This window comes from Anolis sagrei, chromosome 2 (assembly GCF_037176765.1).
Source record: "Anolis sagrei isolate rAnoSag1 chromosome 2, rAnoSag1.mat, whole genome shotgun sequence".
Lineage (NCBI taxonomy): Eukaryota > Metazoa > Chordata > Lepidosauria > Squamata > Dactyloidae > Anolis > Anolis sagrei.
Window position 1 is genome coordinate 91,657,938 of NC_090022.1, and position 20,747 is coordinate 91,678,684.

General features: G+C 38.9%; 1 protein-coding gene across 5 annotated transcripts in view; it reads right to left on the reverse strand.

Annotated features, from left to right (window-relative positions):
• Positions 1-256: 256 nt before the first annotated feature.
• JADE2 (jade family PHD finger 2) overlaps positions 257-20,747 on the reverse strand; it is a 192,634-nt gene continuing 172,143 nt past the window's right edge. For all 5 annotated transcript variants that reach the window (XM_060765283.2, XM_060765285.2, XM_067463695.1 and 2 more), the window contains 2 exons: positions 8,435-8,563; positions 257-6,196 (listed from right to left, as the gene is read on the reverse strand). In XM_060765283.2, the coding sequence (XP_060621266.2) occupies positions 5,307-6,196; positions 8,435-8,563 (1,019 nt within the window). In that variant the 3' untranslated portion in view covers positions 257-5,306. The remainder of the gene's footprint in view (positions 6,197-8,434; positions 8,564-20,747) is intronic.

Below are 20,747 nucleotides of genomic sequence, written 5' to 3' on the forward strand. Positions count from 1 at the left end.
TCTGTTGGAAACTAGGCAAGTGAGGTTTATATATCTGTGCAATGTCCAGGGTGGGAGAATGTCCAGGGTGGCCCCACCATTAAGGAATTAAAATCTAATTATGTCTGCTATCTTAATGGAAACTAATTTAGTATTGCATAGATGTTAACAATTCTAAGGTTTATTGTTACCATGGACTGATGGGAGTATGAACAAGGGACTCCCTTTGATAGTAAGGTGCATCGACCCCCTTGAGTTCTCAATATTCAGGCAAAAATACACAGAAAACACGGCTTTATTGACTGCATTTGCCAACACACTGAAGAATGCAAAGGTATTCCTTTTTTCATAAGCAAATGGGCCATGGTCCCAATGTGTATTAAAGCACACACTGAATCGAAACATGATGAAAATTATGGCAAACGGACCTATTCCAAGGCAACACAAACAGCATGCATAATACAGCTTTCACACAGAACAACTCTGATACATTATATTGCTTTAAGGATTAACTAACATGGAAAATGTACAAAAAGGAGTAATAGGTTTTCGCATTAATGAAAAATACATTTTTTCTCTACAAAGGAATTTCTAATACAAGAAAATAAATATCGCAACATAAGCCAAAAATAATTTAAAATTGCTCTTTTCAATATATTTTTAATATTTCTCTTTTATATTAACAAATGGCACATCACTTTCTTTGAAACAAAGAAAACAGAAGGGTTATACGCCTTCTGTGACATTCATATCGTTTGCTGTAAGTGATACGGAGTGGGCCTGTTTTGCGTCTGTGTGGAATGGAGCAAAGTATACAAGAGTTTCCTTAAAGAACAACCAAATCAACACACATATCTGGCAAGAGGAAATGGAAAGACCGGATTTTGAGCAGCCAAAGGGAAGGACCAGTAGGATTCAATGCTTCCCCTTTTCCTTCAGCAGAAATGGCGAATTCTCCATTGAACTTTGAGGAAAAGCACTGGCCAAAGATTCATTTCCTTAACTTTTTTCAAAATCAACAAATCTAACAATCGACAAAACTATCAGAACTCTGCCACAAGACAGCGGTACCAGAAAATCAAAGAAGGCTGGAAAGTGAACATGAAAATAAATCCATTTTTTTTCTTCAGGAAATTCTATTAAGCTTTGAAGTTTCTAAAACAGAGTTTGATTCTCACGGATGAACCAAAACTGTGTACTGCATTGACATGTTAATACAGAAGCATGGTGTTGCTTTCCCGAAACAAATGGGATTCATCCTATACAGTGCAAATGTCGATGTTTGAAGGTCAGACATCATCCCAAAGTCTTTTATTTAATAAAATAGATCATTTATGCTTTCCCTGCCCCTTTCTGTTCATCACAAAATACATTTACAATGCAAAAAATATTTCTTCTTTGTTGTTGTTTCTGCAAGAATAACGCAGACACTAAATACCAAAAGTAGGCTAGAGCTCTTAAAAAAACTTTGAGTAATACGTCAACTGAGTAGAACTAAACATCCAGGATCCTAGAGACACTTGTGGAAAAACATGTCAATGAATGAGTACTGGATCTTATTTAAAATACGGCAGACCTGGATCTTCAGTAAGAAAACAGTCCCTTTTCCTAGGTAAGCCTTTGAGCCACAAGCAGCTTCCTCATGCAATCAGTTGGAGAGGCCAAAACTCAAGGTCCAGTGGGGACTAACCAACCACATGGACCACTTCCGAGAGATGGTTCGACTACAACACCTCTGTGCTACATTTACAGAAGTGAAGACACTCTTTGCATGGCAACCTTGACAATTCCAGACTGCAACTGCATCCAAGGCACTCATTTGAACTTATCACTGACAGTCCAAATGCATTTAAAAAACAACAAACCTAGACATTTATCAGCAGTTTCATATAAACGTACATATTTCACCAAAGCAACAAGGGGGAAGGTGCATGTACCCTACTGACAGAGTTAGACCCAGTGGTGCCCTTTTGCTCATACAAGGGACATGGATTCAGGGGGCTTCAAGAAATCATGGCTTCATCTACTACAGTGGTTCTCAATCTGTGGGTCCCCAGATGTTTTGGTCTTCAACTCCCAGAAATCCTAACAGCTGGTTAACTGGCTGGGATTTCTGGGAGTTGTAGGCCAAAACACCTGGGGACCCACAGGTTGAGAATCACTGATCTATTACAACCTCCAATAAACTACAATACAGAAGGCAGACAGTGAAAAGCACTTTCCTTTGCCTCTCCACTGAAGCCACTTCTGAAAACAGAAGGTCACCACTGGATACAATCAGTTCTGTATCTAATCTGTTTAGGAACAGTTGAAATTCTAGTAATTCCAAAATAATATTTTGAATTACAGCCTGGAAAACTCATAACAATCTTAAAAGAATTGCTTTTTCTCTTTTTGTCATTTTTTCCTTCTGCACAACCATGTCCAACGTGTCCCCCTTTATTGCTAAATTGCAAAATCACGATAGCTACAACATTGTAATTATATAGCAAGGGATTATGACCCAGACTTCATTGGGCTGTATGGAATCCCGCACAAGCAGAGCCTAACCTATTCTCTCTAATTCTGAGGGAAAGCCCAGAGATATAATCCCATAGTGTATAAAGAACATTTTGTGCAGAGAATGCTGTCAATGCACTGTAGATCCTAGCACAAGGTGAAGTAATTTGTCTTCTTATATTCTTTTCTTTTTTGGTTTTTGATTCACAGTTACTTCTCATTCACAGTAACAATGGAGTATCTCACAGTTCTATACAGAATCCAAATGCAGAAAACAGGTGCTGCTTAAGTTTGGTTGCTCTTTAAAGGTTGTCCCTTTATCTGTCCTGTAGTGAATGAGCAGGCAAGTAATGCAGTAGCTGATAAATGAAACTGTGTACAGTGAGATTTCTGGATTTTTTTCTGCTTTTTTCATAGCTATAGTTGAACTGAAGCACACGGAAGCAAGATCCATTAAAAGGCAGCATATTGATTATTTGTATGACATAACTAGGATATTGTAGCTAAAGCCTAGCAAGCTTGATAAGATAAAACTAAGTCCTATTTACTGTATTTAACATTATCTGAGCATATCAAGCCTTGGTTAAGGAGCAAAATTTACTTGCCGAAACACAGGCTAAGGTCAAATTGTGTTCCATTTCACCAGTGCTTCTGAAAAAACCATTTGAAATCAGCGAAACACTGGTGTTTGTTTGGCTCTTGCCTTTGGTTTCTTTTCCAATTAAATATTCTTCAAATTGTAACTCAACTGGAGGGATATTGAGCATGTTGGAAGGCTTGAAAATGACTTCTTTCTCCATCTCTCTAAAAAAAACAACCCTCCAAGAACAGCTAATGTATAGCATCAGAGAAAAATAAAACCAACATTGCCCAGACTAGAATGAGCAAAGAACATCAGAAATCAAACAGTGGGAGATGGTCCAAACAATGAAAGCATCGTCTTCAGCAAGCTTGCAACCGAATGCCTTAGCTGTGTCATGAGCACGGATTGAGTCCTTTTGTAGCTGAACAGCTTTCATTCTTGTGTTTGTTTTCAAATAACAAGTTTCTGGCTGTGCTATTGTATTCTCAAAATATTCTTTGGCATCCATAAAATAATTTCACTGATTCATCTGAACAACTGCAAAGTCTTCGTCTCCCCCAGTTTAAAAGAGATGGGTTAACAAGCGGAAGTGTCCCAGTGTATATATACGTACACACACATACACACACACATATTTAAAGTAGCATACCAACAACAAAAGGTTTTAGTGAACTTCACTTTCCTTTTTGTTTGTGTTCCCTGAGCTCACACTGGGGTCACTCCCATAAAGCATGTAGAAAACTTTTAACGGTGACCTTTGAAGTCAAAATTGGGAGTAATGGTATCATTGAGTGCAAACATGGAAATCTGCATGACTCACAGGTAACATGATGAGTTTTTGAACAACACTTAAGGCTTATTAGAGACAACTGATGGACAACACTATTGAAATTTTTAGATGCCCACTCCCTTAAATCACCATCTTATGATGGGGCAGCAGCTTGCTTTCAAGATTTCACTTGGAAGTATAGAAAGGGCAGAAGCCATCAATTTAGTTATAGACTCTAGGAAAAAAATGGAAAGAGATAAATTCCTCAATTATGTTTCAATGGTAAGTCTACAACTGAATGATCCCTTCCATATACAGGAAGCATATATGATTAGCTCCAGCTGAGCCATACTTTGCCTCTTTATGCTGGAAGTAAAAACCTGACCTCCTTTACAAGGTTAGGAACTGAAGCTATTGGATTATTATTACTATTTGAAAAACACAAGTTTGAATAATTTCCTTCTTCTTCCTCTGTTCTCTATGTGGGCCCAAGTGTTTTAGTACAAGGCTACTGTAAACAACCTGAGGAAATTGCAAAAACTGCTTCAGGTAGCCAAAACCTTAGGTTTCAACAGTAAGTAAGACCCCCAGTTACTCAGGGGAGATACTGATTAGAAAGCAGAGCAGCTTTAACAAAGATATGTGATTTCTTCTATCTACGGAGAACCTTGGATGAATATTTATAGGGCTGCTCAGCAGACAGCTGGAGTGACAGGGCTAAATCTTGCTTCTCAGCCCCTTGGACGGACTTTGATTAAACCAGAGAGGTAAGAAAGAAAAATCAAGGATTTAGTAGACCACAAATACACTGTTGTATTTCTCCACCCATTAAGTGCTTTCTTCAAATAAGCTTGTTGTGCTTCTTTAAAAATAGTCGCTTATTTTACTTCATAGTTGCACACACACTGACATACATGCACACACAAACATATATATTTACTTTCTCATTAAGATCTGTGTATATTATTGGCTACCGTAGCAGTACTCCCATTCTCCACGCCACCAAACAGTGGCAGTAACACCAGGCAGAACACAGAATCTATTTGCTTAATTTAAATAATGCCCATAAAACTGTTATTCCTTGCATGAACAACAGGTATTGGGAATACCAGGCTTCCTCACTGAAATTCTAGGATGTCCTGCTGACTACCAGCAAGCCTAAGGTCCCTAATAATGCACATGCTTGCATTTTGTTAACCAGGATATGTAGGATTTGACTAAGAAGGGCCAACTACTGTTACAGTATACAAGTCTAGGTCAGTGAAGCTTGGAGCTGTTTCTCAGGCATACAGAGAAGAGGAAAAACAACAGTGCTCATTTCTGAACTATATATACAAATTAAAAACAAAAAAATCCAAACAAACAAACAAAAAACTCAAACCCTCTGTTATGATACCAGGCGGAAATTGGACATGGCAGTTATAACTGGATTTAGGCCTCACAGAGCTCTCGTTCATGTTTGGTCTATGTGGTGCATTAGGATGCCAAGATACTCATTCGGAAATTATCCTCATTTCCTGACTCTAACTGGCTATGATGCCCTCTGCCACTGCCTGATTCAGAATCAGAGTCACTCATTTCTGCATCTGAGAAGTAGCCATCAGTTTCATTGTCAAACCGGTGTAAGAAAACTCTTGATCTGTCACTTCCAGAAGGTCCATTAACCATCTCAGGCTTCTCACTCTGTGATCGCCGAGTCCCTCTGCCCTCTTTTGGTAATTTGAACCTCACCACTGTTTTCAGACTACCCACTGAATCAGGCACTTTAAGCAGGGTGTTGGGATCAGAAGGGACGTATCTCACTGGTTCCTCATCATCACTTATTTTACTCATGATGCTCTGGGATGATGCTTGAGAATCATCTCCTTTTGGAAGAGGAGATGCTGGATGCAAAGAGCTCTTCTTAGCTGTCTTTTTCACTTCACACATCGTTCTACGCTCTTGCTGGAGTCTGTCCACACTTTTCTCAGCTTTGTTGTTTCTGAAATCATGGGATTTTGTGGTGTTTTCTGGCGAATGATTTACACTAGTCCACTGAGTTGAATCGTCTTCTTGATGTCTCTTACATATGGCATTCAAGCCATTTCGTGTAGATTTTTTCCTAGTGTGTGTTCGCATTTTGCTTCTTCCTTTCTTAGTTGTGTCACTCTGCTTCAGTGGAGCTTTCAAGGAGTGATCCATCATGAAACTTAAGAGAGTCTCTTCATCCTGTAAAAGCTCCTCAGAAAGGCCAGGAGTGGTGTCTTCATGATGGCCATTGTTCAAGGACCACTCACTCCTTGCCATATTCTCTGTGGTGATCTGAACAGATTGAGCCAGCCAGCTGTTGAAGAACGTCCCATCAATGGGAAAGGAAGATGACAAACCTACAGAAAAATAGAGGGGAGTGGACTTCAGAAATGCTTCAGAAGAAATACATTCAATTATTGCTTTGGTTTCAATTTTGCTTTAAGTTAAATCATAAGTTTTAAAGAACATTTAAGATATTTGGCAAGATAATTAGGTGAGCAGGTTTCAGAATGACTAACGCAACACTACAAGCGAAAGAGATAACACCATATTTAAGACATGTTGATCGAGTAATGTCTACATTGAAATCATGTGGCCAAGTATTTACATCAAATGTTTCATAGTGGCTGAACACAGAATCCTAACAACCTTAGGTAAATGAGGGATCACAACAAACTTGATCATACTTCATGAATGAGGAGGGTAGTACTTCTCACAACTTCACATCTGTCTCTCTTTTCCCTTTCCCAACATGCCTTGCTTATGTCTCATTTGTTTGTTCATCCCTTCAGTGTTCCCTCCCATCTCTTACTTTTATTTCTTTCACTCCAGCCTGCCCATCCTCTGTTTTGCTTTGTGTGTCCTATCTATGTGGTGCATTTTGGTTTGTTCACCATTTTCTGATTGCTTCCCTTTTTTCTCTTTTCCATCATACCCAGCCAGGAGTGTGGGCAATGGCATTTGGAAGTCTGCTGCATGGGTTCTTGCCCTTCCTCAGCTTACACATGGGCAACTCTAATAATGGAGTTGAGTTATCTACTAACTGAGTTATCTACTCAACGGAGTTGAGTTATCTACTAACTGGATAACTGAGGCTGAGTTATCCAGCCTCAGACAATTAGCTGCCTGAGGCAGAGCATCGTATAATTCCCTGCCAAAGCAAGTCAGGGCACATAATCCAAAAAGCAGAATGTAAAGCAGAATATCTCATAAAAGGGTCTTTTACTCCTTCATAAAGAGGGTCTTTTACTCCTTCATACTCAGCAGTAAAAATATGACAATAACATATGAAATAGCAAACAATTTGCTGCTCTCCGGTGACACCCAAAACCTGTTTTCTGTCCATGGCACAGGCAACTGGCAAAGCCAAGCCCACCCCTACTGCTGTGGCCCCATGAGCTTCTATCAACTTTCACACATTCAAGAAACATGGTGGAATGCAACTGACAGTCCGCTCCTCCTCCTGCTTCCCTATGTGAGTGCACAGAAAGTGAAACTGTTGGCATAAGAAATCTCTATGTTTGCATACTGCTCCATAGGCTTTCAGACAAGAGTGAGTACAAAAATATGGATAGGATTTAAAGATGTGCCATACTCTTGAACTATGTATGAAAACAGATCAGAGGGCCCTTCCACACAGCTGAATAAAATCCCACAATTTCTGCTTTGAACTGGAATATATGCCAGTGTGGACTCAGATAACCCATCTCAAAGCAGATATTGTGGGATTTTCTGCCTTGATAGTCTGGGTCCTATGTATGTTGCCAGAACAGAGATTAAGGAAATAGCCTCATCTGAACAATATGTAAGTGAGACAGAATGAGTGTCATCATCCTACCCCTAATCTCAAGACAATCTAGAAGTCTTATGTAGAAATTAATAAGCATGGAGGACAAGAAATACAAAATACAGTGCCAAGACATCAAGTACCAATTCCTAAGCACCACTTTCTGGAAGTCACCAGCAAGGTGAGAAGGAAACTAGGTTCACACAGTCACCCCAATCATGGGATCAGGCAGTCTAACCAGTAGAATACCACACTGAATAATAAAGAAATTTGTTGAGAGATCCTGTAAAATGAATGATGTCTCAGGCATGGATTCTGTGTTCTTCCCAGGCATAGGTCATCCACTAGAGCAGTGTTTTTCAAACTCTGCTCCTCCAGGTGTTTTGGACTTCAACTCCCAGGAATTCCAGCTAGTTTTAACAGCTGTTAGGAATTGTGAGAACTGAAATCCTAAAACATCTGGAGGAGCATAGTTTGAGAAACACTGCATTAGAGAAACTGCAGCAGCTTCCATGTCTGAACAAAACCTGGAACCTGACTGCCATACAATTAATTCCAGCCCTGTGTGCCACTTATATTTATCACATGCTTGAACACTGTGCCCAGAGAGAGTTTTGTGATATAGCTGGCAAGTTACAGAATACTACACCCCTTACCTTAATGAAAGCTAATATGCACAGAGTACTAATAGTTTAAAAATAATGTTTTAAAAATATTAGTAGAGTTCAGATGTGGTACTATGCCTATTATTAAATTTGTATTACATAACCTCCCCAGTAACATTCAGACATTTCTGTATCAAACTCACCCAGCTGTCCTAGTACCAACTCATTTCCTGATTTCCTTTTTTCTTTCTTCTCAGGACTGCTTTTCCTATCGTCTCTTCCTCTTCTTTTTGGGTCACTTCGCCTTCCCTTTGTTCTCCTCCCAGCTTGCTCTGTTCAAGTTTTAAAATGGAAATCATTAGTATCACACATATACACACAAAGCAATGCAACCAATGGGCAGAAAATGTAACAAGCAAGAACTAAAAGCAGCACCAAAGTTCAATCAATCAATTAATTTACGTCCTCCCTTTCCCCCAAGAGTGAGTCTGAAGGTAATACAGAACAAAAAGTATTACAAGCCATTTGCTTGACCTCAGCCCCATTCAAAGCATTTAGGTTGAACTTTAGCATATTTCTAAACATCTTTGGGACAAAGATCAAGGATCAAAACAACTAAGAAGTTCATTTTGTGAAGTTTGAGAATACATCTAGAGAAACCCAGAAGGGACTATATATACAACAGGAGTGGGCACAGAGCAGCTTGCAGGTTGCATGCAGCCCCAAGAGCCCTTAAGTAACCCGTAAGTAACCCCAGAAGCTCCCTCTATTTAAATTTTGAGGGGATTAATATTTTTTGCCAAAATCACTTGAAAATGTGGTGTCTTACATTCTCTGACCCCCAACTTTAGCTTCCCACTCCTTCCAGTTACCCTGATAGGGCCAGAATTGCGGTGTGCATGTGTTGACTAGCAAGTTATGGATCAAAGTCATTGAGGTGGGATGGAGTAGAAGCTTTAGCCTACGCACCCTCTCAGTAACTGCAATAAATATGGCTTGAAGAGAGACAAGTTTAAACCCTGAAACCCACCTCAGTAATCCTGACTTGGATTATAGGGATTGGGATGAAATTAAAGCTTCTCCCTCACCCCAGAACCCCTAGTTTGTGTCTCTACATGTGTTCATCTGTGCATTGGTATCACATTTTGCTTCAACGTGAAAGGTTCCATTTTTAGTCCAAAAAGGGAATATGTTTCCATGCTCTTTTTGTCCCATCCACTGCAAACATATGGATTCCATAGTTGCAGTACTATGCTTCAACTTTAAATGCCAAGGGTTCATCCTATGGAATCCTGGAATTTGCAGTTCAGGGAAGGGAATTTACAATTTTTAGCCATTGAGCTTTAGTGCCTAAGCAGGTATCAGCCCCAGGATTGCATAGGATGGAACCAAGGTAGTGGAATGCTAGTGCTATGTAATTCTTCAGCATGAATGAACTGATGAAAAAGATCTTGGCTTGAGAGCTGCTTCTTGGCCAAGATGAAAATCTATGGCCAATGGACATATCATCTAAGCAGTTTCACAAACTTCCATGGGTACAATGCGATAAATTCTGTGACAAATTCTGTTTGAATACAGCTGGGAAAAGTGATTTCCTCTGACCACAATTCCCAAACATCCTAAGGCAACATGGTTATTGTAACTTTTCTAGGCTCTGCGTTGGGGAAACAGATTCACGAAGGCAACATTGTCATCACCTTCAAGACTACTAGGGATTCTGGATCAAAATATAATAACATCAGATTTATTGTATCTTGCCCCATAGCCTGGATAGGCACTTAGAGAATCTTGCAATATTAAATAACAAAGCAATTAAAATCAAAATGTTAAATTGTCATATGTTATCAATAAATGCTTAGCAATTAATTTAAAATACCAGCCTAATAAACCAACCTATCGAGTACTACAAAACAGCTGGGCAATAAAATGTGTCAGTAAAAAATAACAATTTCTCTTCCTTTCCAAGTGAGAGCAATATTTCAACTAATATTTGAAAGTCAAGGACAGAATACACTCTGTTGTTCGTGCAAACCTAGCCTCACTAGTGATAGGTGTGGAGCAGGCCTCTCCAAAGATTTAAGCCAGGCAGAGGCTGACAGATGTAAAAGTTAGAATCATCATGAGCAGAGTCAATACTGCCATTGTTGTTGTTGTTGTCATCATCCTCATCATCTTGGACTACAACCTCCCAGACAGAACAGGAGCTTCAAGATTTTGGAGCTTTAGTCCAAAAACATTGTTTCCAAATTGTGAGAACAACCTTAGTTAACTGGCACCAAGGCTATGGACTGAAATCATTGAAACCTATGCTTTAAATTGCACTTAGAAACAAACAGGCCCCAATTTTGTTGTTTTAGTGGAGCTGCAATATACTCCTTTTCAGTCCCTCAAAGAGGCAGATATGTTTTTATCCAACTGAAGTTTGAAGACTGCCTTCAAACACAGTTCCAAGGGTAGGTTAGAGTCAGCAACTGTTGGGGTTACAAAGTTGCATGTAGCTATGGGGTTCGTCTCTAAAATGAACCACCTGAAGCAATGAAAAGGTATGTTGAGGTATGGCTATTAGCTGTACACACCAGCCTGCTCAAAAGATCACAGCCTTACCTGGCTAAAACTGCATTGAATTCACTAGCATAAATGATGGAAATAGCAACCTTCTACAAGTCTCCTATACTAGTTATTTGTTATGTATATAATTTCAATTGCTTACTATGTTGTATGTATATATTGATATGCAGTTTTCCCTTCACACTATGTTGTTTGAGGTTATGGAAGGACTGCAGACCATGTGATCAGATCTGGGCCTATTCAGACTGAGACTCCATTTTAGAAGTCAGTACAGTGTGTGTAAGTTTGTATCTAAAGAAGTACAGTTTATAAGTCAATCAGTACAGTATGAAATTGTCACTGTTAGTGTAAAATCAGTATGCAACAGTGTGTAATCAGTCTGGATTGAGTCAATGTTCAGGAATGTATTAGACCAAAGGGAGTGTTAGTCTGTATGCAAAAAAGACAAACTAAAACAGAATGCTTTAGAGAACTTACTGTTTAAACTATCAACAAATAAGAAATATACCTGTATGCTGAATACATGAAGTTTGAAAGTAAATCAACTATGATTTGGATAGCAAAGGTTAATATCACTGTGCTGTTTGTTTTGCCGTCTGTGCCTGATTCAAAAGATTTTTGTCCCAATAATAATTGGGTTTTGAAAAAAATTGGCCTGTTGTGTAAACAAAGATTGGTGATAAAGCTTCAGTGGAGACCCCTTTCCCCCGTGATAATAACTTTCTCAGGAGTGGATTTGCCTTCTGAGGGGTAGATTTCTCTCACTTCCTGTTGTCTCGTCCTTATTCTTAAGTATGAGTCATTTGTAAGTCGGATATTTGTAACTCAGGGACTGCCTGTACAATGAAACAAATGCAATCTGACACCTCTTTGACTGCCATAGCTCTATGCTATGGAATCCGGGGAGCTGCAGGTTTACAAGGTCTTCAGCCATCTCTGCCATGGAGTGCTATACCTCATCAGACTTCAATTACTAGGATTCCATAGCATTAAAGTATGCCAGTTATAATGGGATAAAACTAAATAAATTATACTTCAAGTCTATAAAAGCTTATATTACTACTTTCTCTCAATTGGTGTCTTAATGTAATAGAAGATTCCTTTGTACACTCACAGGCCAAACTAATATAACTATGCCTCTGAATTGCATTGAAAGAAAAGAATACTATGCCAAATAGAATCTGATTACAAATCCGTTTTGAAAATGTATGTAAAGTTAAACATTTACAGAACAACGGAATTATCCATGGGGATTTATTTCTCAGGGATATTGATGATAACTTGAAGATGATCCTGCATTTTTAGGAGCAGAGAAAACTACTCCAGAGGTTAATAGTTTATTCAATGGGAGACCAAACATTATTCCTGCAGGTCTGTTAATTCTAGGCAGTAAAAGAAGAATGGATAAAGGGTTAAAGGTGGCATGGGTTAAAGATGGAATATGAAACTTCTCATACTTAGAATTGCATTATGGCACCTGAAAAATAAATGTGTTTACCATGTCTAGTTCTTTCCTTAGTGGAAAAATCATAGTAGGAACGCCAAAAGAAATATAAATACATTTTGGGTTTAGATCATTTACCCAAAGAAATCTTTATCTATCAGATCTACATTTATAGAAGTGGTATGTGGCAATATATACTTTGATGACTTTTAAATCTTCCCCCCGACATCACACGCAATACATGTGCCTTTTCTCTAGCTACTGCCTTGTAGGGAAAGTTACCCAGAGGAAAACACAATGGTTACCCTGAAATATTAATCAATAGATCATGTCATTGTGAGCATTTCTCAAAGCTCCAGGACATGCTGCTATTAAGAAAAAAAATACTAGGGGTCAAACCCTCCTAGTATTGGTGTAAACCAATTAGGTTGTTTTTGGTGGCCACTAAATAAGACCACTATTATATTTTTATAGAAGATTTATATTTCCAGACATGCTGATCAAAGATTTTCTTTCACAAGTATTGTACTAGCTTCCAGGGAAAAGAAAAGAAAAGCAAAATTGATGTTTGCTCAATTCCTGCCAGCTCACTGGAGAAGGGAAGACAGCTTTTTTCACTTGACTTAACAAATAAAATATCTGGCTTTGTTTAGATGGTGCAATGCTCCCAAACAGTAATATGAATGTTAAGACTTTCTGAAAAAGAAGCCTGTCAAAATGAGCAGCTGCATTTCGAAGCCTGACATCTAGGGGGTTGCCTTTCAGCTCATAGAAGAGAAATGGGAAAGTCTTATTTTGAAACTAGCAGTTCCTTTCAGTTTCAAGCGATATTGCCTGCCTAAATGATTATTCATCAGTCACAAAGTAAACCAGGAAGCTTCACTTTATGAGGAGTGCTGAAATATGCCACAAAGAGTAAGTGCTCTCAATGCTATGGCATGCAATAATTAAATACTTATAAGGTGATGAAGGGGGGAAGCTGTTTTTCCATTGTGCATAGGAGAAGGAAATAATGGATGAAGGGCATCTTGGGTCAATCTGAAGACATGTTGTGCTATACCAGTGTTCTCAACCTGTGAGTCCCCAGATGTTTTAGCCTTCAACTCCCAGAAACCCTAACAGCTAGTAAACTGGCTGGGATTTATGGGAGTTGTAGGCCAAAAGACCACTGCACCATAGAATGATATTATTGTTTCTGCCAGTTGATATTCTAGCTGCTATGAATGGTAAAGGTTTGTCTAAAGCACCAACTCTACATTTGGGGTGGTCAGCTTCCATTAGTGGCTGCATTTCAGGTTGGTCAACTGATTGAGGGTTCTGTTCCCAAAGGCAATGTGACCTAATTATTCTAATTAACTGCAAATTAAGCTAATTATCTGGGAAGAAGCTGTTCATCAGCATTAAATCACTGATCATATTGTCATGTAATATTTTCCCATTAAATTGTATTAATTCTTATAAAACAAATTATGTTTGTTAATTAAAAATAATTAAAGTTACTATCATTCAAATTAATTCTTTTAAATATATCATTTAATGTTAAAATAAGCAGGTGGAGCATGAGAGAACTGAGGGGGTTGACCATGAAATTTTTAAATGATGTTTGCTTTCTAAAGGCAAAGGCAACAAGCTCAGATACATTCTCAAATGTTATTCAAAAATAAAGACCTGCCTCCATCTACAAAAATGATTCATCCTTGGAAAATGAGGTAAATTACCTCCCTTTTCAAATGGCAATACAGTGCTTTGATATCAGTAGCAAATTGTGCCATCAATTTTCAGTGAAAGGCTGTGCTTCTGCATCACAGCTGAATTTAAAAAAATATGGGGGGTTCTGAAAGGCTACAAGAAATGGAGTGAGGGCTGCACTTTTGGATTTATTTGGGCTTGAGGCTCTTAATACACTACAAACACAATGCAGGCTTGTGGTTTAAACATGAAATTCCAGGCAAGTGGGGCTCTAATTCATGGGGTATCCATTGGCTGATGATAATGATTTCAGGTTTGTGTTATTGATTAAAATACAAAACAAACACCCTCCTGTGTCCCTGTTGCTATGGCCAAGAACTGATGAAGACTTATAGTACAGCAAGCAACGAACAGGTTCACTGTGTTGCTGCTTCCAATCAACCCAACAATTTTCTTAATGGTGTTTCTGGATCTAAGTTCTGCACCTGGACTTTATTAACACATCATGTACAGTTGGGGAGTGAGAGTTTCTGAAAATCTAAAATAGCTTCGAAAAGATTTTCTTATACCACAAATCCCAGAATCCCCTAGCTAGCACAGCCACCACAATTCCTTGACATCTCTAATTAAGTGACTACTTGCGTTTCTGGGCAGATTTCAATGCCCTGGAAGACTTTGCCTTCCCCTCTAAGAGGCAGCCTATCCTTTGTGGTCACCAAAGCAGGCAGTCCTTTTACCTGAACAGCATCTTACAAGACTGTAGGAGAGGACTGTTTCCATGACTACATCCCAGGTATGAAATTCCGTACCTTATCCTAATATAACATATGGCACCTTTCAAAGACATTTTTGTTTAGGCAGAGATTTATTAGTTTGACTTATTGTTATTGTCGTTGTTATTATCGTTATTATCATCACAATCATTATTATTTTGGTCTTGGATAATTTGCTTGCTGCATCTTTCTTTGTGATGTTTTTATGTGTTGCAATATTTTAATTTTTTAAATTATTTAGTAAACCTTCTTAGCAGAATCTGGAAAAATGACCTTTTGGATTACAACTTCCAGAATTCCACAATCACTGTGGCTATTGAGAACATATATAGTTGAAAGGCAAGAAATACATATCTCTGGGAACAACCATATTTTAATATCCTAAGTGGGAGAAAGGTTGGTGTTACCTGGTGGCAATGGCAACCCCCCTTTGACCCTGTCCAGGTAGTTTGTTCTCCAGACTTTCTATTTCCAAATTCAACCCGATCAGAAGCCTATTGTAGCTGCCTGCACTGATCTTGCATAAGTATATAATCTTTACTGTGCTATATGGGAACAGCTAGAAGAATTTCAATGATTTCATCTTTCACAAGCTAAACTTTCAAAGTGATCGCAAGTGACAGCAACTACTGCCACTTTTAGCACATTTCCAAGGAAGCCAATTTGTTTTGGAAGCAGTGACTCTTGGGCTACACATCAAAAGAGAGAAAACGTCTCAAGTATTTCTTGGGTTATTTAGTAGTCTCTATGACCAGTGGATAGAGAAGGATGTGCAAAAATGAAGCTCCTGGAGCAAGAGCTGGTTTTTTAAACAGATCACATTGTAAATATGAAAATAATATTAATAGGCCAATTCAGTGAATGCCAAAGCAGAGATGTTTATTTGAATGAAGTATCTGTCTGTGAAAATCCTCCCCCCAAAAGAAGCCTTTTCAGTCTGATCCTGATTCCACATAAACACTAGCTTTAAAGGAATTCCTAATAGTTGGGATGTGTATTACATAAATGTGAATAATGGAATCATAGAGTTGGAAGAGACCTCATGGGCCATCCAGTTCAACACCCTGCCAAGAAGAAAGAAACTGCATTCAAAGCACCCCTGACAGATGGCCATCCAGCCTCTGTCAGGCGAAACGTCAGGAGAAAAATTGCCTCCAGAACATGGCCATATAGTCTGGAAAAACCTACAACAACCCATCCATCCTCTGTTTAAAAGCTTCCAAAGAAGAAGCCTTTACACACTCCGGGGCAGAGAGTTCCACTGCTGAACGGCTCTCACAGTCAGGAAGTTCTCCCTCATGTTCAGATGGAATCTCCTTTCTTGTAGTTTGAAACCATTGTTCCACGTCCTAGTCTCCAGGGCAGCAGGAAACAAGCTTGTTCCCTCCTCCCTATGACTTCCTCTCACATATTTATACATGGCTATCATGTCTCCTTCTCAGCCTTCTCTTCTTCAGGCTAAACATACCCAGCTCTTTAAGCTACTCCTCATAGGTCTTGTTTTCCAGACCCTTGTTCATTTTAGTCGCCCTCCTCTGGACACATTCCAGCTTGTCAATATCCCTCTTCAAATGAGGTGCCCAGAAACATTTCTTATTATATATTTTTCTATCCTATTTTTCCCTCCGTATTGAGATCCATTTTGGCTGTATGTATGTATGTATACATACACATATACACAGTCACAGTCACACACACACACACATCCATACAGTGTACACACACACACCCACACACGGAGATTAGACTATGGGATACAGGCAATGAGTATGATTATTTAAATGCCTCCTGAAATCACTACAACCTATACAGAAATAATAAAAAGGACCTGCCTGCAGTCGCATGCATGATATTTGTGGCTTGATCCTGCTCCCATATTTGTTACTGGCAAAGCTCCATCACACTTGACAGGAAGCTAGAGTGATTTTTTTCCGTGGCAAATCTCTCCCTCCCTCCCTGTATCTCTCTTGTTCCTCAGCCCTGCCTTTCTTCCCTTCTCTTCCCCTCTCCCTCCAAACATACTCATTTTTGTGACAGTCTGCATCACCTGAGGCTGGCAGTCAAATTTCAACTTCGACTGAAGCAGAAGACACAATTCTGCCCTAGTCAGCTCAGCCTCAGTGAAAAACGATGCTGGCAAACAGGAAGCTGTTTGGAACGGGAAGCAGAGGAAGGCACCTGCACCTAAACACCCCAGCTCATCATGAAGCCAGCATGGGAGCTGCCATCTGAATCAAATGTGTAGCTGCAATATCCTTCTTGACGGCTTTATTTTGGCAGGCAATGCCATTATACTAGCAAGTGGGGATGGTCTTTCCCCAAGCAGTCTTAGAATATCCAAGCATAATATGCTGTTAAATCCAAGTATGGCTGATGTATAATACAGTTTAATTGAAATCACATGAGTATCATCGTAACTCTGTATAATGGGTCAGATTCACTTTATCTGTCAGGTCTCATAACAAGTTGCACTGCATATACTTTGAGCAAAGTAAAACAAAATTAAAACAGGAACAACAGGAAGCCCAATCCAAATTCTGAGACCAAAAAAAGATACAATAAGTATCTTTCTGGATCCTACTATATTCTGATCCTATCCCCACAGTTATGTAACTGCTCTAATGTACTTGTGGGTTTAGTATTATACTTTCTCAGTCCATCTGGAAATAGGAATTGAAGTTTATGAAAGCTCATCATTAAAGCTCCAGATTTCAACTCCTGCAATATGGGAGGGGGGGGGGGGGGGTGATGTCTAAAAACAGACTTGAAATTTGTTTTCCAAAGCACAGGAAAATCAAAGAAAATTGGTTGACAGTAATGAATTTGAAGTAATTATTTTATTGTCACAGATTACAAGGGAGAAGGATATCATGATTTTGCCTAGCTGGATCAGATCTACAGTGAATCTGGTCCAGTCCAGCTGCCTCTTCCAAAAGAGGTCAGCCAGGGGCACAAGGTCCTGAAGGCAGGACCCCTTTCTCTATGGATTTCCAGCATTTGATGTTCATAAAGGCACGGATTCAGTTCCCTTTATCGGCAGTGACTAAACACTGATGGGCTGATCCTGTTTTAAAAAGTCATGTTGGTGGCACTCCCTCACTCCTCTGACGTGGAAGCACATTCATGAATTTGCTGTAAAGATTAAGACACGTAGGGGTTTGGACTTCATCAGCCGCTTGTGGGAAACAGATGGTGTCTTGCTAACTTCTCGACAGATTGTAATCTCTATTTTAAAAGGTTAAAGTATGTTCCCTTCCTTTTATACTACATTTTCATGTATTTACTGAAAACTCGGCACTCCATGAATATATTCTTAATGGGAAGGAGAGTCCACATGGCATTGTATTAAACATTTATGTAGTCATTTAAGCTCCATGGCTGGGCTCCAAGTGTGCTGTGCCTGGCATTGTGTGGGTGTGCACCATCTTTTCATCTCCCGTTTTCTCATGACAACCCTCAGGACTCCTTCAAAAGATTGGAAAGGTCTATTGCCAAAAGGGAAGAGCCAAAAAGTGTTTTGCGTGTATCCATAGGCCTTTCTGGAATCCAGCCAACCATTTGTACTTATTACAATATTTATGAAACATACACATGTAGTATGTGGCGTGGGAACTGAAGGGAACATTTGAATATTGTTGTAAGTAGGGTTGATTGATTACTTGTTATATATTTATTGCAATTTTCACAGGAATTAATTTGTATATGCACCCAGAACTACTATTAAAAATATTGTTAATTTATTCCCCATTTAACAATGATTCTTCAATGCTACACCTGTTTTTACTCCTATTGATTAAGGACAATTCAAAGTCTGCCACTGTACAACAAACACGTTTTTAGCATATGCATAATGTGCTTGTAGAACATATCCCTCTTGTATTGCAGCTCTAAATCCATTAATTCAGAGTAATTTCTGAAATTACAGTACAACCCACATAGCCAGGGTACTGATATCTGAAGCTCCATTTATTCATACCTGACCAAATATGTCCACTCCATGTATTTGTTAGGTCTTCCAAGCGCAACTATGGTATTCTTGGACAAGAAGTCCTTCGTTCCAATATGGTTCAGCATTATCCCCAGTTTCACATATCTACCCCTAGTCTAGCAACACAGCCCCTGTAGATACAGAGGCTGTATTCTACTGAAACACTTGAGCTCTGCCACTTTACCTCTAACAAAGTTTTTCCTTCTTTTAGCTTGCCAATTAATGGCATTATTCTCTGAATTGAAGCTTTCCGGAAGAATCATAATTAAATTTCTTCTTGTAAGCATCCTGCTTCCGTTCTGCCCAGTTAGTTTATAAATAAACTGAAAATCTGATGTCAAGTACAACAAGTAAAGCTTCTTTTTCTGTTATGAAGACAATCCCATTGGGACACGTGACTCTCGCTCTAAGCTGCAAACATATATGAACATGTTGACGTGAAATATTACCTGATGATGAAGTAATCTCTTAGTAAGTAGGTCTAGAAATGTATGCCCCACTTAAAGACTGTTCTAGTGTAAAAGCAATAATGTTTAAACATTTTGGCCACAATCCAATTGTACTATTGGCCATGTCTTTATAGTTAGAAACACATAACAGGGAAGAATTTTGATTTATTACTTTTTTATTATGTGCCCTCATGAGTCAACTTGAACTTATGGCAACCCTCTTATAGGGTTTTCTTGGCCAGATTTATTGAGAGGAGACTTGCCATTGCCTTCCTCAAAAGTTCAGTGAATGTGACTTGAATGCTTCCCAGTGGATGAACAAAGATTCGAACCCCGACTCTCAGATCCCTAGTCCAACCCTCAAACTCCAGTACCATGCTTGCTCTCATTATTAGCAGCTTAAATAGATAACTTTTTGTCATACATTCTTATTTTAATTTACCTTTCACTTTCCTGAGATCCATACAGCCTTTTTCTCTTTTTTATGGTACATACATTTGTGTAAATGCATGTATGAGCAAAGAAATATTCTAAGAAATGTGTAAACACTAGGGGAAAAGATGTTAAATGCTTTCAGGCAGGAACTCCTGTGTACACAAAAAAACAAGAGGAATCCATTTGTAACGGTAGTCCTTGTGCTAATATGTTCTTTCTAGCTATAACAGTCATATTTTAAAGCTTTTGAAGTTATAGTATTAATATGCATTTCAGAGTATTTTAGACCACAATTTGTATCTACCCAGCCCATAGTTGTGTGCATTTCCATGCACACTTGTCTAAATACCACAGGTGTGCATAACCTCTAATCCACAAAAGCTAATGTCGCAAAGATTCCATGAAAGCCACTGATAAAGCAGACTTGGCTCTTCTGACAGCTGACCAAGAGCGAGTGATTGGTTATTTCTGGTTAATGTATTTTCAAAACATCTTTTTTTCCTGATCTGAAGCAGAATAATATTTCAGTGGCAACTCTGTACTACCCTCAGGGTTGTGATTTGCCTATTTTGGAGTGCTCTCATTTGAGGAAGGGTCAAAAGTCTTGTGTGACCCATCAACATTTGGTGAAGGACAAAATACCCCTTTGACCCTCAAATACTGTCCACACTTGAAGTCTATGGATGGTTATTGCAGTCGCAGAGATCTCAAGTATAGGGACATTCCAATTATTATTGGAATGCAGTTCCCACCATCCCCCACAAGTGCTTTGTCAAAATGGTACTGATGCCATTGCAATCCAACAACACCTGTGGGGTCACACTTCTGCTACCCTTTAACTGTACTTTTCCAATTGAAGCTTTTACCATACAATCACATCCTGCTTCATTCACAGAATTGAAAAAGGGTGGTATAGTTCATATAAGGTCATCTTCTATTTATAAACCGCTCATATCTTTTCAGTACTTCACTAGATTGCTTTTCTCAAAAGAAGAAAATCTATTAAAGAAGGTAAAACAGAAAATCTTTTGACTGGCAGGACGAGGAACTGCCCAACTGGAAAGATTAAAACTGTGTACATTTTTAAAATTACAATATTGAATCAATAGATGCCTTGTGCTGTTGCCACCTCAATTTAGAGAAGAACCCAGAATATTTAAGTCCATATTC